Below are 21,532 nucleotides of genomic sequence, written 5' to 3'. Positions count from 1 at the left end.
CGAGGAGTAGGAGAATCGACATTTCGAGCATCCCTGGGACAAAACACACTAAACAATCCCACCGCCCTATGGCCAAACACATCAATGCCCTCTCCCACTCCACCAAGGACGTGCAAGTCCTGGCCTCCTCCACTGGCAAACTCTAGGCACCCGATGCCTGGTGAAAGAGCGCCTCATCTCCTGCCTCAGCACCCTCCAACCACATTGGATCAATGTCAATTTCACCAGTTTCCTCATTTAGCCCCCCCCTTCCCACCCCTCCCCCACCCACCTCTCCCATCCCCATTTATCCTGGACCACACCCTCATTCCTGATGAAGACCTCCTGCTCAAAACGTTGACTCTGCTGCTCCTCGGATGCTACCTGATTGGCTGTGCTTTTCCAGCATCAGTCCAAATTGCAGTTCTTTTTTCTGTTTCGCACTCTTGCTGTGCTTCTCAGGTTTTACTCCCATGCGTGGATACTCTTGTTACTACCTCTGTCAGTTCACCTTCTTTATTAAGTAATATGGTTTGTCCATCCTGCACAATATATACGGCAGAGTTCTGAGGAGGGAGTCACTTGTCCCTGAACGTTGACTCTGATTTCTCTCTGTAGATAATGCCAGACCTGCTAAGCTTTTCCAGCAATTTGTTTTTGTTTCTGATTTCCAGCATCTGCAGTTATTTTGGTTTTTAATACATAAACCTGATTCTTTTTAGAGTTAGTTCCATCTAGTGGTGAAAAATGAGCCCATCTGTCTCAACCTGAATAATCTGATGTCTAAATCAGATCGGTCTGTAGTACTGTCAGGTAATCACTAATCAGCTCTGAAATATTTGTCAATGGGAGGTGTGAATCTTTCTACTCCGCCTTAGGTAACATTGCAACCTAGAAACAGGAGCAGGAGTAAATATTCAATCCTGTTGATCCTGTTTCAAGATCCAGTGCAATCATGGTTAATCTACTTCAAGTCCAGTTTCCTCCATATCCCATAATTCTCTGAGATTATTTATCTATCAATCTCAAGTCTTAGTTATAGCCCATGATGGAAAATCCAAAACCATCCAGGGTAGACAATTCCCATGATTTGCAGTCTGTCTCAAAGAAATTCTTATGAATCCCTGCATGAGTGACTCCATAGGGCTGTGCCCTATGTTCTGCATTCCCAAGCAAGAGAAGCAACCTCTCTGTCTTGTCAAGCCTCACTAAAACCTTATACCTTTCAATGAGATTACATTTCATTATTCTAAACTCATTTGAATATAGACCCATTTTACTCAGCTTCTCATCATATGTCAACTTTCTCATCCCTGGAACCAATTTAATAAGCCTTCATAATTGCCAATTCCAATATCTTCCCTTCGCTGTGAGATCAAAACTGCACAAACTATTCCAGATGTGGCCTCAACAAACTCTTATCAAAGTGTTACAAAAGTTCTTTATTTTTGTACTCCAATCCCTTACAATCAGGTCCAACATACCATTTGCCTTCCTAATTTTCTTGCTGTACAAGCATGCTAATTTTGTGTTCTGACTGAGTACAAAATCTCTCTGCACGTAAATATTTAAAAGTTTTGCATCTTTAAATAATATTCTGTTTTTCTTTTCTTGTGACTAAGGTGGATAGCCTCACACTTTGCCACATTTTTGTCCATTTAACACATTTAATTTATATGTATCCCTTTGTAGCAACTTTTTGAATGAACATTTAGAGGACGCATCCATTTTGTATTGTCAGCAAACTTAGCTACATTACTCTGTCTCCATATCCCAGTTCTTGAATATCAGTTGTAAATAGCTTAATCTCCAGCAATGATTGTTGTAGCACTTCTCTAGTTATAGCCTGCCATCTTGAAAATGCTACTTTATCACTACTATACTATTTGTCTGTTAACCAGTCCTCCATCTATGCTAGCATATTACCCCAACTCCATAAACCCTGATGTATTAAACTTGTGTAGTTCTTTATGCCTTTTAGAAATTCAAATATATCTGTCTACATGTGCAGCAACATTCCCAAAAATATCTAAGATTGTCAAATAGTTTCTTAAACTCTGTTAACTTTATCTGATAGTTTTTCTAATGCATTTAAGACTTCCTGAACAAAAGATTCCCGAATTTTCATCATAACCGATGTTCAGCTATCAGGCCTGCAGTTCCCTGTTTTATCTGTTATTCCTGTTATTAACAATGGGTTTTATTCGATGATTATTGTTTACGACTGCACTCAATTCAAGGTAAAATGGTGTTGTAAATACCGACATATACTGTATATCTGAGCAGAACCTGGGCGGCTTGGTTACTGTGGGACTGCAAGGTCCAGGGTACTAGTTACCAAAGGCAAGGCATAAAATGTTCACAACTAAAACAAAGCAAAAACAGGTCGGCTAACTGTTGTTACAACCAAGTGAGGAGGGGTCATGGGTTCCTGTCTTTATTTTCAACTCCCTCTTGATCAGATGCAGCAAATCCTTTTATTCTAACCCTTTTTAACACATTAGAATTTATTGATTTGGGCTAACTCGATCAAAAATCAATGAGAGCCAATTCCTGAGTGAAAGCGATTGTTATTTAATTACCTGAAAAAAATAAAATGTGACAACAAACCATAGGTAATAAACTCTCAAAGAAGTTGCGGTAGACTGGTTATTTAATATAGACAGGAAGGGAAAGACTGTTGGGGTTTACAATTTTTCCATAAGTCATTGAGTTGCAAGAGTGAAACCTCAATCCCAACTATTTAGCTGCACTCCTTCCTAGGAGTGGCAAAGCTTGCAGGTACTTATGATATGGGGTGGCATGGTGGCTCAGTGGTTAGCACTGATTCCTCATAGGGTCAGGGAGCCAGGTTTAATTTCACCCTCAGACGACTGTCTGTGTGGAGTTTGCACATAGTTCCCGTGTCCGCGTGGGTTTCCTCCCACTGTCCAAAGCTGTGCAGGTCAGGTGGATTAGCCATGCTAAATTGCCCATAATGGCCAGGGATGTGCAGATAGGTGAATAGCCATGGGAAATGCAGGTTGGAGAGTAGGGGCTAGGTCTGGATGGGATGGTCTTCAGAAGGTTATATGCAATATTTGCCTGTCTTCTACCAAGAACCTCCATGTTATTTTGCCACAAGAAAGTTTTAGTTCTGTTCCTGACCTTCACATTCTTTACTGTTCTTTTTCAATTGATCGCATGTTATCAGAAGGTCACTGTGGACTCAATGGCCTGATAGCTCTGCTTCCATACTGTAGGGACTCTGTGGTTCGATGATGTCCTAACATCAGAGGTTTTTCCAAGTTGTTTTTATTTCACCAGTACTGTTTACTATGATCGAGAGTGAGGGAGAGAGGAACTTTCTGTATTCTTGCTATATTCAGTACATGTTGATTGTTTTCAATCTCTCTGTTGCTCCAAACAATTTGAATTATGGTTTGTTAGTATATTTCCTGACCTGCTCAATGTCTTTTCCAAACTAAACAGTGCAGATAACTTCACATATTGAAGATGAAAAACTATAATGCAAGTGCAAATAAAACAAAAAAAAAATCTTTTTTTCTGAAACTTCACTGAGTTCCAGTGCCTCTAGATTAAAAGTGGTAATTCCAAGGCAGGCAGTTTTTGTCAATTCCATGTGGGTTCTTGGGCTTGTGAGATGTTTGCAGCAGTCATTTTAAGTCAGCATGTCTTTTTTTTTAAAACTGTTTTGGTCTGTAAAAGTCTTGGATATTGAAAACAAATGATGAAAGTTGAATATTGATGGTCCATTTTCACCAGAGCCATAACAATAGATGTTTCATGTTTTTGAACAGAGGAGAGGGCTCTCAGAAAGACCAAAGAATACAGCTAGTCAAATCAGTGTAGATGAGTGTGCTGCTTTCTGTGGACATTTTAAAAATGACCTTCCTAGGCCAGCATTTGTTCACATCCCAGTCGCCCTGGAGAAAGTACTGGTGAGCTGTCATCTTGAACCATTGCAGTCCATGTGATGCAGGTGCACTTGCAATGTTGTTCGGAAGGGAGTTTGAGGATTTTGATCCAACATTAATGAAGGAACAGCAGTGTAGATCCAAGTAGAATGTTGGGTTCCGTGGAGGGGAAGTTGCAGATGGTTGTGGTCCCATGTGTCTTCTGCCCTTGTCCTTCGAGATAGTAGAGGTTGTTGTTTTGGAAGGTGCTGTTGAAGGAACTGTGATGAATGGCTCTTTGCATCTTGTTGATGGTCCATATTGCTGCTACTCAATGTCTTATAATCATATTTACCACACACATTCTTTACTATGAGCTGACTAATTGCCTTAGTGCTCAATAAATACAGTATTGCAAAATAACTTAAATTATCGTTAGTTACTTCCAATAAATATTATCCAAGGAAGTCATCATGAAATGTTCTGCAAACTTCTTTTTAAGATTGCTTTTGTAAATTAGCAAAACTACAGTTGAAACTAAATAGTAATGAAGACTGTCATCTTTGATAATGCTTTACATGTCAATTTGCTCTAGCTTCAGGCATTTGTAATTTGCCCTCGTGCTATCTGCCTCCAAGAAACTTGTTTATGTTATGTCTCTAAAATTATAGGTCTTGTCTCCATTGTTACTTCTGCATTGAATCTGCTCTTATTTCTGTATAATGATAGTCATAACTGCTAATTGCTTTGTTTATTGCTGCGGCAAAGTAGTAGTGCAGCAGAACTGTCTCTTGCTTCTAACAACCCAAATTTGTCTTTCATCATTAAAAATGTAGACTATCTTGGTCTTCATGATTTGATAAAGAATTAGAATGGTGTTGTTGTGATTCCAAATTATGTCATCACTGGAAAGATCAGATCCCAGACTGAAATTTGGCTTGATAGATCTCATCTTGTATTTTTATTTTGGTCTTTCACTGAAATGCAAGCACCAAATGCTGCAGGTTTTGTTAGTAGAGTTTATTGCACAGAAGAACTGAAGATATAGTAGAATAAACCAAGACATTTACATATAACACAAGTTAAAAGATTTCAAAACATGTTAAAAAAAAATCTTGTTAACCTCAAACAACATCCCTTTACAGTGCTCAAATACCAGAGAGAAATCCTTTTTGTATCACACTTAGGGTTTGACTTAGCTTGGATTTAATTACCGGATTGTAACAATTTGATCACCTCTTCCTTAAATCTTCATACAATCGAGTTTAAGCTTTCTCAGCTTCAACTAACGCCTCCACGGTTGTAACCAAACATTTGTGATTTGGAACTTGAAAGCTAAATTTGTATCACTGATGTAATGTATTCTTACCAGTTCTAAACTGTCTGTTTTCTTGAGGAGCATCTTCAGGTAAAACCTCTGCAAAACTGAAACTAAAAAGTATTCTTTGAGTTGTGGCTGTTTCTCCAAAATCAGAAAAAAAATCCTGAGCCTTCTAACTGAAGCTTGTTTATTTTATTAATTTGTAACACTTTCCTAAGCAAAATAAAACCTGTTACTCTCTTTAAAAAAAAACTTGCTCTCATGCAACCTTTCTAAAATAAATCACCATGGCTGCAGAAATATGTGCAAGATAATTATTAAACCACTTCATATTCATTGACTAAACATGGACAGTGTTAGTTCAAAATCCCAATTCTGAACTAAATGATTTTAAAATATGTACAAATTACACATACACTGTCATTTAAGGAAGACAATATTTGAGGTCAGTCCTGTGTGGGTCCAAGTTATATACACCTGAGAAATGATAGTAAATAATAGCACAACATAAAATATACATTGGAAGGATAAACGTTAACTAGCTCACCTACATGTGACAAACTTTGCTGAACATAATGGTAAGATTCAATTTGCATGGTACTGCTGGTTAGTCCAAAACAGATTTCATTTTCGGCCCACGCTGTCTATTTTTATCAGTCAAATTATCACTGCATGGGTGAGTCAAGGACATGTTTATATCTGTTTTCTTTGATGGAAAATCAATGATTAAGGGTTAAGAGTTGGTGAAGTAAAAGAGGACTAGTTGTGCCTTTTTTGTCAATAGCAAGAATTGAGAGGAGAAAAATGGGAAGAAGATGCCAAATGTAAAATGCTAAACTGTATTTTGTTTTGAAATATTCACGGTGACAGCTGCTTCTATCAAGAATGAAGTGAGGAATCAGTGACCAGAAAAGAGAAATTATTTGCCACATTACATGTTTGACAGATGGGAAGGCCAATATACACACACTGCTAAATAGGACGAGAAGTACAATTCTGTAGATCTATTGAAACAACAACTGTTTTATAACGCAGCCATTTTTTAGTCATTTTTCAGCATGCACTTAACATGAACAAACTCCTTAAAATAGTGTAACTTGATTGTATTTAATACTGATGTTATGCTGAAACATCCTGGTGAATGACGACCTTTTGTCATTTAATTTCCACTGCTTTCCACACTGTTGCAAACCTTCTCTTTTGTTCTTTTCTTCCCTGCTACGTCCTATCTCTCCCTCTACTGTTTTTGACATTATATTTTTTCTCACTTGAAAGATCTTGCCTGACCTGTCCTTATCTTCAATTTTTAAGATCTAAAGCATATTCCATTACACAATGTTGCTTGTGTTGAAGCATGTTATATAGGTTTTCAACTAAATGTTATTGGTTACTTTTCTTAATGTGGAAATATTTATTAAATGTTTCTTTGTTTTAGATGAAACACCCAGTGCCACTCATATTGGAAAAGAAGTGGTAGAACCTATACCAGAATATACTGCTGAAGAAGAACGCACAGATAATCGGTTATGGAGAACTGTTGTCATTGGGGAACAAGAACATAGGATTGACATGAAGGCTATTGAACCTTACCGAAGAGTTGTCTCTCATGGGGGTAAGTCAGTTCATCAAATCATTTGTGTTTATGATGTAAAATAAAACATAGAACTTAGATCTGTGATTTTATATTGTATTGTTTACTTGACTTGACTCCATTGTCATTTCTTGTGAAGTGAATTTTTTTTAAAAGTTCCATTAATGTAGAGCAGCAAGTTGACCTTCTGTTTTGCTTTCAAAATATGTCAACATTTTGTTGTTCACTTCTTGTTCTACAGTACTTTAGCTTTCCACTCATCTATTTTAGACCAGGGCAATATATCCCAAGACATTGTAAACACTAATGAGTCTCCTTTGGCTTTGCTTAGTCAGTTAGTGGAAGTGAAAATGTCTTTCACCTGTATATGTTATAAATTGCAGAGGTACATGTGTGATTTGCACCAAGAATAGATATACTGCTTCCTGGTATTGGAATTATGCCATGAATTACCACACACTCTCTGCATGGGTCTCTGCCACAGTGTGATAAAATAGGTTCAAGCAACTTTATCCAGGAGATTAATTTTCAACTACAGACAAGGCAGAAGTCTAATTTAGGAGTAATAGAAGGTACATTGCTTCCAAAAACCGAAGACACAGGAGAAACTCAACAAGTCTGGCAATATGTTGTGACCTAGATAAGGATATTACTATTTTAGTTTAGGTGTCATCTCTAAAACCTATGTTTGTAATATTGTTACTAAATGATGGCCAGATGAAATAGTTACGAACTTAACTTTTTCTGTAGTTCAAGATTGCTCAACAAGTGTAAACATCATCTGACTATCTACCCTCTCAAGACTCTTCAGAAACTTGTATTGTTTCAAGAAGATCACTCCTTGTTTTTCTAAATTATAATGAATAAAAGCCTAACTTGTTTAGCCATCCTTGATAAGTCAATCCCTTTAAATACACGGACCAAAATTGTGCACAGTACTTGTGATGCTGCCTCATCAACTCCATGTACAATTTTAATAAGACATCCCTATTTTAAACACTGACCCTCTAGCAATAAAAGCCAAACTTCCATTTACCTTTGTCATTACTCACTTCACCTGCATGCTTACTTTTTGCACTTTATACACAAGAACAACCGAATCCCTCTGTTTTGCATCAGTTTGGAGTCTCTATTTTACTAACTGTCTGGCCATTTTTGAATCTTCTGACCAAAGTATATCACTTCTCCCTTTCTTACATTAAACTCCATCTGCTACAGTTTTGCCCCTCACTCAACCTGTCTGTGTATCCTTGCAGATTCCTTGTGTTCTTATCACAAAATGCCTCTAAATATTTTTGTATCATTGGCAAATTTGGATGCATTACACTTTGCCCCCTTCCTTCAAATCAATTGAGACCTCGGACTGATCCTTCTGGCACTCCACTGTTTGTGTGTTTTAAACCTGTAAAAGGCCCATTAATCCACATTCTGTATTTTGTGTGTTAACTAGTCCTTAATCTATTCTAATAAATTACCCCATAAAACATAGAAACAGAACCAGGCTACTCAGCCCATGAAGCTTGCTCCACCATTCAATGAGACCATGGTTACTCAGATAATCCTCAACTCCACTTGTCTACCGTTTCTCTTACAGATTAAAAATCTTTCCACTTCGGTCTTGAATATACTAAATGACTAGTCTTATCCGTATTCTGCGGTAAAGAACTCCATGGATTCACTACCCTCAGAGAAAAGGGATTCCTCCTCCTTTCTACCATAAATATGTGACTCCTTATTCTGAGATTATGACTGTCCTTTACTCTCCCACAAGAAGAAGCAAAATTTCTGCATCTATCCTGTCAAGTCCTTGAAAAATCTTGTATGTTTCAATAAGGCTGTATCTCATTCTTCTAAATTCCAATGACTACAGGCCCAACCTGTTCAATCTCTCCACTCAAGACAGTCCCTCCATTTCTGGTACATCCTTCCTTAGACAAGGGGTCCAAACCCATGCATAGTATTCCAGCTGTGGTCTAACTAGTGCCTTATGTAGTTTTAGCAAAACTTCCCTACTTTAATTTTCCAGTTCCTTTGAAGTAAAGGCCAACATTCCTTTTGTCTTTCCTGTTATCTGGTGAACTTGGATGCTAGTTTCTTGTTATTCATAGAAAAGGACTTGCAAATCTTTCTGTTCTATAACATCTTGCAGTCATTCGCCATCTAAATGAAATTCAATTCTTCTGTTCTTCCTGCCAAAGTACATAAGCTCACATTTTCTCCATTATGTTCCATCTGCCAAGCTTTTGCTCACTTACTTAAACTGTCTATATTCCTCTGCAGACTCTTTGTCAGCACCTTGCCTTACCAATATTTTTGTGTCATCTGCAAATATGTGCATAATACATTCACTTCCCTCATCCCACTCATTAATATATAGTCTAAGTACTTGTGGTCCTATCATTGATCCTGTGGCACTCCACCAGTCACAAGTTACTGTACTTAAATGAGCCCCTCATCTTAACTTTGTATCTTTTATTAGTTAACCAATCCTCTATCCGCGCTGATACTACCTTCACTACCATGGCTCTTTCCTTATTAAATAACTTTATCAAACCCTTTCTGAAAATACATCTATTGCTTTCCCATTATCTATCCTGCTTGTAACTATTTCAAGGAACTTTAGCAACTTCATCAGGTATGATTTCTACTTCTTGATACAATGCTGATTCTGCTTTGTCATATAATGTATTTCTGAATCCTCTGCTGTTATCCCCAATACTGTGAGTTGCTATCTTGTGCAATAACCCTTTATGTGTCATTTTGTCAAATGCCTTCTGAAACTCCAAATATATTACACCTCCGGTTACCTTTATCAATTCTGCTTGTTGTACCCTCAAATAACTCTAGCAAGTTTGTCAAGTGTAATTTCCCTTTCCCAAAGCTACTTTGACTCTGTTTGATTGCATTAAGCTTTGCTGAATGTGCTGCTATTTTATTCCTTAATTATAGATTCTAGCATGTTTCCAGTCACAGATACTAGTCTAACTGGTCTATCATTACCTGTTTTCAGTGCTCCTCCCTCCTTAAACAAGGGCATCACATTAGCTATTCTCCAATCTGAGTTCTGGAATGTTTTGACTAATGCCTTCACTATGTCTGCAGCCACTTACTTTAAAAGCTATAATAATTGTAGTGCCCTTCTCATGCATCTTCATTATTTGATGATTTATATTTTGTCCAACAGTGAGACAAGTGTTTGGGGGCTTGTAGACGATTTGCACCAATGACGTCTTAGCTTTGCCATTCCTTATTTTGACCCAAACTAATTTCACATTATAACCTGTTATATCTATATCAGTACTACCCACTGTGCTGTATACTATACATAATATAATGTAGTGCCTCACCCCTTTTTTATTTTTGTCTATTAAGACTTTTGAATTGTGGATTGGAAGGGGTTACATTTCCATAGTTTTCTGCCTGAACATAAGTATACCTTGTTTCTACTGCTTGTTTGGACTTTTCATGGTACCAGTACAATGGCTTTATTTATTTTATTTCTCAGGATGTAGGTGAGACAAACAAGGTTGCTCCCATCTCTTGTTGTATTAAGATGTTTTTAGTCAGTTTAGTCCTTGAACCTAAGTAATCCTTGGGTGACATTCTCAAAATGATGTTAGGCAATGATTTGCAGAATATAGATTGAATGACAAAAAAAGAAATAGTGATACATGTTCAGTTCAGAATGATATTTGACTTAGCAAAGAGTGTGGAGGTGATGGTACACTCATTTCATTGTTCTTTTCCATCTTGCTTGGAAAGGGATGTTATTCTAAACTAATTGTTACATTGCATCTTACACATTAAAAGTAATAAGTTGTTTTAAGGAACTTGACCGAAGCATCATAGAACAAATTTGTCATGGAGTCACCTAATGACATAATAGGTTAAGCCCCTAAAAGTTTGATCAAAGAGACAGATTTTAAGGGTAGTCTTAAAGGTAGAGAAGTGGAGAGGTGCAATAAGAGTATTCTGGAGCTTGTGACTATGGCAAATGAAGGCACATTCATTAGTAGTTGAGATGCTGTAACTGAAACTAAGGTTACTCAAGAAATTAGTTCTCCAAGGATAAAGTCGGAGGAGATTATAAAAAAAGGCCATTGGATGGATTTGGAAAATAAAACTGAGAATTTTAAAATCAAGATGCTGTTGACAGGGAGTCACTGTCAAACTACACACAGAGATGACAGGAGAATGAAACTTAGTACAAGTTAAGACACAGTTAGCAGAGTTTTGGATGACTTCAAGTTTAGACAGGAGAGAATATTGGAGACCAACCAGATGTACACTGCAATATTCAAGTTGGAGGTAACAAAGGTATGGAAAGTTTCAACTGCAAAAGAGCTGAGAAAGTATGAAATTGAGTGATACGGTGATAACAATAGCTTAGCAATGGAGAAAGTGAGGACTGCAGATGTTGGAGATCAGAGTCAACAAGTATGGTGCTGGAAAAGTACAGCTAGTCAGACAGCATCCAAGGAGCAGGAAAGTTGACATTTTGAGCATTAGCTCTTCATCAGGAATGGGGTGGGGGTGGAAGGGCAAGGGGGCTGAGAGATAAATGGGAGGGGATAGGGCTGGGGAAAAGTATCTGGGAATGCGATAGGTAGATGAAGGTGGGGGTGTGATTGGTGATAGGTCAGAGTGGAAGGAGAGCGAATAGGTGGGAAGGGCAATGAGCAAGTAGGATATTTCAAGAGGGCAGTGCTTGGTGGTGGAGGAGGCGCAGGACTTGCATGTCCTTGGCAGAGTGAGAGGGGGAGTTGAAGTGTTCGGCCACAAGGTAATGGGGTTGGTTAGTGCATGTGTCCCAGGGACGTTCTCTGAAGCGTTTCGCAAATTGGCATCCTGTCTGCCCAATGTAGAGTAGACCACGTTGAGAGCAGTGGGCACTGTAGGTGATGTGTGTGGAGGTACAGGTAAATCTCTGTTGGCTGTGGAAGGATCATTTGGGCCCTTGGATGGTTGTGTTTGGGGGGGGGGGGGGGGGGAAACGCGGTGGTGGTTGTGGGCACAGGTTTTGCACCTCTTAAGGTGGCAAAGGAAGGTGCCAGGAGTGGATGGTGAGTTGGTCGGGGAATGGACCCCTAACAAGGGAGTTGCTGAAGGAATGGCCTCGGCAGAACGCAGATAGAGGTGGGGAGCAAAATATATCCCTGGTGATGGGGTCTGTTTATATGTGGGGGAAATGTTGGAGGATGATGCGATGTATATGGAGGTTGGTGGAGTGGAAGGTGACGACCAAGGGAGTTCTGTCCTTGTTGCGCTGGGATTTCAACGTGGGTTTCAAGGGCCGTGGTGCAGGAAGTGGATGAGATGTGCTGGAGGGCATCGTTGACCACATGGGAGGGGAAATTGCAATCCTTGAAGAAGGAGGCCACCTGGGATGTTCTGTGGTGGAATTGGTCCTCCTGGAAGCAGATACGGCAGAGGTGGAGGAACTGGGATTAGGGGATAGCACTTTTACAGGAGGAAAGGTGGTATGAGGTGTAGTCCAGGTAACTATGAGAGTCTGTGGGTTTGTAGTAGATGTCCATGTTGAGTTGGTCGCTGGAAATGGAAATGGAGATGGAGAGGTCCAGAAAGGGGAGGGGGGTGTCCCAGATGGTCCAGGTGAACTTGTGGTCAGGGTGAAAAGTGTTTGTTATTTTGCTCAACTGTCCAACCTCCTCGTAGGGAGCATGAATACAGTCAGTGATATAATGGAGGAAAAGGAGTTGATGTAGCTGCAGAAGATGGACTGTTCCGTGTACCCAACAAAGCAGCAGGCATAGCTGGAGCCCATGCAAGTGCCCATGGCAGCCCCTTTGGTCTGGAGTAAGTGGGAGGATTTGAAGGAAAAATTGTTGAGGCCCCTGCAAAATGGAGCAATTCTGTACTGTCTTTACAGTATTTGTTGATCTTTTTCATGTTATGATAATGAAGATCTACTTGGCTTATTGATCAACAAATATTCTCATTAAGGTTTCATGGAAAATAGATTTATCACATAATGACATTTTTGTCCAGAAATTTAAAATTGTCTTCATTGCAACCTGGTTCTGACTTTCCTAGCTGTCAACTTTGCACACCTAACTTGATATTTTTAGCTGTTTCAGCCACATACCCTATTTTGTTTTGCTAGTTATAATACATTAAGATCAAAGTCATGGAAAATTTCCAATTTCTTGCTTTGACAGTGCAGTATCTTTATTTTAAATTCATTTGCATTTGTCAACATGTCTGAGAAAGTCTTAAGAGAGTAAGCTGATTGTAGAGACTGCTTTGTGGATCCAGATAAGCTCTTTAAAAGTGTCAGCAAACTAGCCTAGAATTTAAAACACGGAATATCCTGAAAATTTATTTCTATTGGACTGGATGCATAGGTAGAGACAAGAAAGTGGACTAAAAAGTTAAGTGAGGCAATGTTCACATGAAAAATATCACATTGCTGCTTCTATAACAAAAATTAAAATATTAGTCCTGATGATTTGGAACATTAACAGACTTGGTATGCAGTAAGTATGATCCAGTGTTCCAATTTCTCTGTCTATAATGTCCTTCATACTTTACTGCATGTCCAATTAGAGTATGTTGCAAGGATTATGGTGGCTGCAATCTGGTTTCTAAAGTTGATTAGTTGTTTGAAAGGACAGTTTTAAATCATTGACACAATAAACAGAAGCAAGAAGGCATAGAAAAACTGATAAAAATTGCTGTCAGTGGGATTATACACGTGATTGTGCTGCATCACTTTCAGCTCTGAGTTTTGTGTTCTATGAACACTTCTCTCAACTGGAGTAATCTCAGTGCAGTAACTGTTAATTAAACAAGTTACCATCATGGGTGTATTTTATAGTCTACCATGACTTCAATCACTACAAGTTTATCTCCTATTAAAATGATATACTAGCCATTTTCATCTATTCAAATTTTGGAAATATTTCAGTTTGTTCCTTTTGCTGTCATATTTCCTTTTGGCAGTATTACTGTATAGGTTAGTGTCCTGCTCTGTCTTTTCAGTCTCTTATCCAGAAATGTAATAATGCAGGAATAGAATTCTGTCTTTGAAACTGTTCCACCATTTAATTAGATAACAATTGATATTTAACCCTTAATAACTCTGTATGACAAAAATGTATAAATCTCTGTTCTTAACAGCTTTTTAGTACAGGGCATTACAGAATTCTGCTCTTTGTGGGCAGAAATACATTCAGGTATTACCAGTTAACTGTTCTATTTTAATTTTATGCCTTATTCTACTGTATTGGAATTGGACAAATTAACTGGCCCTTTCATGGAGCCAATATAGGCAAGACAGACAGAATAATCCCCTTCTGTGCTGTATAGTAAACCAATAAAATGATAATTCTAACATTTCAGAAAAGTTCTTTTGTTTAAAGAGGGTAAACAAATGGTTCTCCATTTAAATAAAAGCAAATTACTACAGATGTTGGAAATCTGAAATATAATCAGAAGGTGATGGGGATTTGGAGAGAGCAACAAACTTTATGCTTTAAGTCAAATGTAACTTCTGTTCAAAAAGGAAAACCATTTTACATTTTCGTGCCTGGAGAAGTTGCCCTGCTACCAGATTAACAGCACCATTATTTCCCAATCTACGGGACAGTGAGGAGGATATAGGTATTCATTCAGAAAATAGCAACTACTATTGATTGAGGCAGGGTGAAGGGGAGCCATAAAATTTATTTTAGAGCCTGTTTCAGAAGGATAATTACTTAGAAAATTTTAATTGTAATGTAGGTGATGGCTAGTCATACCATTTTCTGAAAAAGTCCTATCAGAAAAATTGAGCATTCTATCATACTCTAAAATGTTCAACACTGTAGCAGACATCAGTCAATGTCAAATGGTATAATCTAAACAAATCATGATCACAGATGATTGTGCTCAAGGAGTCAAGTGTTTGAAGGTGACAACAGCCTGTAAAATTTGAGAGTTTTTCAGTCATACAGGCATCAAATAATCTTTCGGGTTATGATATAAACAAAAATAAACAGACTTTTTTCTTTCCAGCAGGTTTCCTCAGCCCTTTATATTCAAATGACATGTCATTCTTCATTTTTATCATTCTCTGACACCAGTATGCCAGTTCTGCCAGGGTAACCTCTATTCCCACTGTATCAGAGTGACTTTGTGCCATCTCTGGCACACCAACTCTGGAAAAACAAAACCAAGGATAGCTCTGACAGAGGATCAGGAGGAGGGGAATGATAAGTAGTGGTTAGCGCCATAAGTAATAATGTAACTGTGGCAACATTGAGAGAAATAAAAGTGAAGTGAAATTCTTTTAAAAACATATAATGATACATTGAAAACTACCAATTCACAAAGGCTCCTAAGTCAGCACTTTCCAAACTCACAAACTAAACCTGCCTAGAAGCCCATGGAGCAACAGAAGAATGGGAGCCCAAAGCCTACAAGTTTCCTCCAAGCCACATACCATCCTGACCTGAAACTATATCATTGTTGTTTCATTGTTATTGAATCAAATGTCTGGACCTCCCTCCCTAATGACCGTAGGCCATTGCTATTAAGTGCCTGACCACTGAGAGCCTGATGCTGAATGCAGTATGGCCTGGGATAACAAAAAAGGCTGACATGAGTTCCACTCCCTGCACCTCAACACCTGCAACAGTAGGGACCTCAACAAGCTGCAGACAAGAGTCATTATTGCCCAGGACTTGGTAGTTCCAATTACCAAGCTGTCGTGCTGATCAAAAAATCTAGATATCTTAGTAAGGTTTACAGTTAAATGGATAAGATGATTAAAGTGGTAAAATATGTATTAAAAATGGTTTTAAAGAAAGGTGTTACCATCCCAATGTATATCTAAGAACTTTACAACCATAAGAAATAAGAACAAGATGGGCCATTCAGCCCCTCAAGCTTGTCCTGTTATTCAGTAGGATCATGGCTGATCCAACATTCCTGATGAGGAAATTGCAGGAAAATCTACATGATACTTGATTTCCCTACTGATCAAGAATTTACTTACCTCAACCTTAAATATACACAAGGATTCTTCCCCTATAGTGCTCTGTGACAAGGAGTTCCAATGACACTCAATCCGCTGAGAGAAGAAATTCTTCCTCACCTCAGTCTCAAATTGGAGCCCCTTTCTTCTGAGACTATGCCCTCTGGTCTTTGACTGTCCCATGATGGGAAACTTTCTCTCAGCATTTTCTCTGTCATTAAGAATCCTATGTGTTTCAGTGAGATCACATCTCATTCTCTTAAACTGCAGTGAATAGGTAAGGTCCCAACCTGTTTACCCTTTGCTGATATGACAGATCAAGAATCATCCTCGTGGCCCTTGTCTCTGAACTACTTCCAATTAAATTATATCTTTCTTTAAATAAAGTGATCAAAACTATTCACAGATGAGGTCTCACCAGCACCTTATACAGTTTCAGTAAGACTTGCCTACTATTATACTTCAAGAGGGGAGGTGATGGCGTAGTGGTATTATCACTGGACTGTTGATCCAGAGACACAGATAATGTACTGGACATCTGGGTCCTTCACAGAAGGAATCTGCCACCCTTATCTGGTCTGGCCTACATGTGAACTTGAGACCCACAACAATGTGGTTGACCCTTAACTGCCTTGTGGGCAGTTATGGATAGGCAATGAGTACTGCCTAGGCAGTGATGCCCTCATCCTATAAATGAATAAAGAAAGAAAAACCTGGAAATAAGAGCCAGCATTCCATTAAATCTACCTGATTGCCTGCTACATCAGTGTGCTAGCTTTCTGTGTTTCATATACAAATGCCATCATGCCCCTTTTGTGTTGCAGTTTTCTGAGTTGTTCGCCATTTCCATAATATTTGTTTGTTTTGTGCTCCCTTCTAAGATGAGCAACTTCATAATTTCTCAGCTTCAATTTATTTGTCATCTTTTTGTCCCTTACTTAACCTATCAATATCTCTCTGTAAACTGTTTGTATCCTCGAGCAGCCTGCCTTTCCAACAACTTGTGTCATGATTGCTCACAGTCGAGCTTTTGACTCCGCTTACATTATTTCCGTGATGTCAGTTGAAACTGCTTGTTGCTTCTCAAGAAAATAAATTTTAGTAATTGACGTACTTGGAGCACTGTGATTTCATTTCAGGGCAGTTGACTTCAATAGATCACTATAATATGTCAAGCAATGGCTGAACACTTTAAAACGTAGATTATTGGAAGTAAGTGCTGAGCACAGAGATGGATTATTTCTGACCGTGTTCTTCTTTCAAGTAATTACACAATTACTATGACAATTTTCAGGAAAACCTAGGCCATTGTCTGTGGCAGCTTTATCCTTAGTTGCTCTGATGGTACATTTTCTGTTATTTTTACCTTGGCTTTAAGTTATCCAAATGTTTTGTGTTACCATATGAAGACCAGCTGTTTTTCATTAAACCAATATTTTTAAAAAGCATGAATAGGATCAACACAGCTGATCTATGTTTTCCAACTACTGTTTTTATCCCTTGAACAAAGTGTGGATCAAGGTTGAGGAATTGATTTTTAAAACTTTACTTGCTGTTATAATGTAGTGAACACAGCTAATTTGAGCATAGCAAACTCCCAGAACCTCAATGTGGTAACAATTAGAGAATCTGTTTTTGTAATATTGAGTGAAAGATAAATATTGGCCAGGACACCAGGGATACCTCTACTGCTGTTCTTCAGAATAGTGCCATGGGATTTTCTGCATCCCCTCAAAAACACAGACAGGACTTGGGTTTACCACTTCATCTGCGATACAGCACTACCTCAGCACTGCAATGGAGTATCAACCCACAATCAGTACATATTTACCTTGAGTAAATAAGACTTTGAATACAGACCTGCTTCAGAGGGGTAACAGATCTATATATGAAGTTTGTGACTGCATGCATTTGGCATCATTGTGTTCTTTGGATAGCACATCACTAAAACATTTTAAAAGGCAAGTGGAAAACAGGTAATGTTTCTTTAATTTTCAGTTGAAGATCAGTAGAATCAAAGTACATGACCTAATTTTAGCTAAAAGAACTGCAGATGCTGAAAATCAGAAAAAGAAATGAAATTGCTTGAAAAGCTGAGCAGGTCTGGTAGCATCTGTGGAGAGAAATCAGAGTTAATGTCTTGGGTCGAGTGATATTTCTGAGGAAGGGTCAGTGGACCCAAAACATTAATTCTTTCTCCCCATTAACTTTGTCTATTTTTTATTCTTCTTTGAAAGATTTTTTAATCCCCTGAGAAACGTGATTCCCCTTTCCTCGCTAATTTTTTGAATACATCCTGGAAAACAGAACTACATCGCACGGCTAAGTTGCATTGTAGAATCTGAATGACACCTTGCAAAAATTGGTGAGAGTTCACATTTAAATGTTTTCATATGACCCATATGGTAGAATTTAGTTTATGGTCCTAGCAGTGGGCATGTCCAATGGCTAGGGAAGGGATGGCAACGCATATCAGGCTGTGATAATTAGTTTTAAAGGCAATTGGGCACTCACCTGGTCAGTATTAGGGTCCTCAGCATCTTCGGGACAGATGTCAACCCTCTAAGAGTGTCTGGTCAATCAGAGACCAATGACTCTTTGGTACTTGCAGCTCCATCTCAAAAGTCCAACAATTTTGAATAACTATTATTTTAACTACCTTGCTGGAAGGAGAATAATCCCAGCTTCTTTAGTCTTTCCACATAACTGAAGCCCTTCAATATCTCTTCATTGCCTTCAAGGAGTGGTACCTTCCTGAAGAACAGTGCTCGGAATGAAACATTGTTGAAATGAGAATTCATTAAATGTTATCAGACCAAACAAATGTATGTAACTTTACAGATCTATTTTATTAAATGGAGAAAATCAAGAATACACATGCCATTTTGAGGACAAAATGAATATTTGACAGTATTATTTGATCTACATTCAAAACAAAATAAATCAACGACATGAAAACTGTACTAAAGTTATATAAGTATTTGTTTGCTTCATTTACTGTCAAATTAAAAATAATAACATTTGATTTATAAAACCCATTATGAAGGGGAATGGAGTATAAAAGCAGGTTAGTGAGGGTACGACTATGCAGTGCATTTGTGTACCTGGAATACTGCATATGGTTTTGGTTTCCTTACGTAAGGAGAGAAAAAGGCATATTGGAAACAGCTCCAAGATTATCCAGTAGAGGTGTTTTACTCTAATTTCAGGAGCAGCAATTTCTGTTTTATATGCCGTTGCATTGTTTTGGAACTTTGAGAAAAGTCAAAACAACAGCAGTTTTAAAAGGGAGAAGACAAAGGAAGCACACGGTGAGGTCATTGCAGGAGAGAGAGAAAGAGAGAAAACCTGTACAGTTACTGCCTTTGCTGTTTGAATTCATGTATCACTGGACATCGGAGTGTGTCTGGGAAAATTAACAAACAGTGAAATTCACAACTGATCTTGGAGTTGGGTGAGGTTCACAGCACAGAATCAGATAAGCTAATCGTTGTTTTAAGTGTGGCCTACAGAGAATCTGCAGTAGTGAGTAGAGTGGGTTCTTTCTTGATTATATGTTTTTGGAGATACGTTTCTTGATTAAACTTAAAATATAAACCATAACTATTAATTTAACCTGGGGCAGTGTTTGTAGAGGAATAAGATGGTGTGTTTCATTTTCTGGGTCTGTAGATTGTGAAGGAGCAAAAATGGCCTTTAATAGACTGATATGTACTTCTTGTCAAATGTGGGAGTTTAAAGAGAGTTTAAGGGTTACTGCGGATTATATCTGCCATAAATACTGTTGGCTGCGAAGCTTATCAGATCAAATGGATCGGTTCGAGACACAGATAGAAGCAATGAGGAATTTGCAACAGCAAAAGTATGTGAAGGATGGCAGTTACAGGAAGGAGGAAAAGTCTCCGATATAGTCACATAGATGGGTTAACTCCAGAAAAGATAAGAGAGGTAGGCAGCTAGTGTAGGAGTCTTCTGTGGCTATACCCATTTCAAACACATATGCTGTTTTGTAAAATGTAGCGGGTGATGGATTCTCAGGGGAACGTAGCACAAACAGCCAGGTTTATGGTATTGAGACTGGCTGTAATGCAACGAGGGATACATCAGGTCCAAGAGATCAATTGTGTTAGGGGATTCTCTAGTCCGAGGTAGAGACAGACGTTTCTGTGGCCAGCAGCGAAAAAGCAGAATGCTTCCCTGATGCCACGATCAAGGATGTCTCAGACAGGGTGCAGAATGTTCTCAAGGGGGAGAGGGGCATTTTTGATAAGGGATAGCATGACAGCTGTGCTGAGGGAGGATATTCCTGGAAATACATCCAGGGAAGTTATTTGGGTGGACCTGAGAAATAAGAAAGGGATGATCACCTTATTGGGATTGTATTATAGACCCCCTTCTAGTCAGAGGGAAATTGAGAAACAAATTTGTAAGGAGATCTCAGCTATCTGTAAGAATAATAGGGTGGCTATGGTAGGGGATTTTAACTTTACAAACATAGACTGGGACTGCCATAGTGTTAAAGATTTAGATGGAGAGGAATTTGTTCAGTGTTCACAAGACAATTTTCTAATTCAGTATGTGGCTGTACCTACTAGAGAAGGTGCAAACTTGACCTACTCTTGGGAAATAAGGCAGGCAGATGACTTGAGGTGTCAGTGGGGGAGCACTTTGGAGCCAGCGACCATAATACTATTAGATTTAAAAGAATGATGGAAAAGGATAGACCAGATCTAAAAGCTGAAGTTCTAAGTTGGAGAAAGGCCAATTTTGCAGGTATTAGGCAAGAACTTTCTAAAGCTGTTTGGGGGCAGATGTTCGCAAGTAAAGGGACGGCTGGAAAATGGGAAACCTTCCAAAATGAGATAACGAGAATACAGAGAAAGTATATTCCTGTTAGGCTGAAAAGAAAGGCTGATAGGTATAGGGAATGCTGGATGACTAAAGAAATTGAGGGTTTGGCTAAGAAAAAGGAGGAAGCATATGTAAGGTATAGACAGGATAGATCGAGTGAATCCTTAGAAAAGTATAAAGGCAGTAAGAGTATACTTAAGAGGGAAATCAGGAGGGCAAAACGGGACATGAGATAGTTTTGGCAGATAGTATTAAGAAGAATCCAAAGATTTTTTACAAATACATTAAGGACAAAAGGGTAACTAGGGAAAGAATAGGATCTCTTAAAGATCAGCAAGGCAGCCTTTGTGTGGAGCTGCAGAAAATAGGGGAGATATTAAATGAGTATTTTGCATCAATATTTACTGTGGAAAAGGATCTGGAAGATATAGACTGTAGGGAAATAGATGGTGACATCTTACAAAATGTCCATATTACAGAGGAGGAAGTGCTGGATGTCTTGAAATGCATAAAGGTGGATAAATCCCCAGGACCTGATCAGGTGTACCTAGAACTCTGTGGGAAGCTAGAGAAGTGATTGCTGGGCCTCTTGCTGAGATATTTGTATCATTGATAGTCACAGGTGAGGTGCTGGAAGACTGGAGGTTGGCTGTTTAAGGGTGGTAAGGACAAGCCAGGGAACTATAGACCAGTGAGCCAGACATCATTGGTGGGCAAGTTGTTGGAGGGAATCCTGAGGGACAGGATGCACATGCATTTGGAAAGGAGGAGAAAGTGAGGACTGCAGATGCTAGAGACCAGAGTTGAAAAGTGTGGTGCTGGAAAAGCGCAGCAGGCCAGGCAGCATCCGAGGAGCAGGAGAATCTACGTTTCGGGCATAAGCCCTTCTTCAGGAATGAGGCTGGTGTGCCAAGCGG

General features: G+C 38.7%; 1 protein-coding gene across 6 annotated transcripts in view; it reads left to right on the top strand.

Moving 5' to 3' along the window:
* Window positions 1-21,532, top strand: part of LOC122561080 (protein prune homolog 2-like) — a 424,382-nt gene that overhangs the window by 358,385 nt on the left and 44,465 nt on the right. For all 6 annotated transcript variants that reach the window (XM_043712461.1, XM_043712468.1, XM_043712477.1 and 3 more), the window contains one exon: window positions 6,632-6,808. In XM_043712461.1, coding sequence (XP_043568396.1) covers window positions 6,632-6,808 — 177 coding nt within the window. The remainder of the gene's footprint in view (window positions 1-6,631; window positions 6,809-21,532) is intronic.

The sequence above is a fragment of the Chiloscyllium plagiosum genome, chromosome 2 (assembly GCF_004010195.1).
Source record: "Chiloscyllium plagiosum isolate BGI_BamShark_2017 chromosome 2, ASM401019v2, whole genome shotgun sequence".
In the NCBI taxonomy this organism is placed as follows: Eukaryota; Metazoa; Chordata; class Chondrichthyes; order Orectolobiformes; family Hemiscylliidae; genus Chiloscyllium; species Chiloscyllium plagiosum.
The sequence above is the reverse complement of the archived record's forward strand: the minus strand, read 5'-3'. Positions and strand labels throughout refer to the sequence as shown.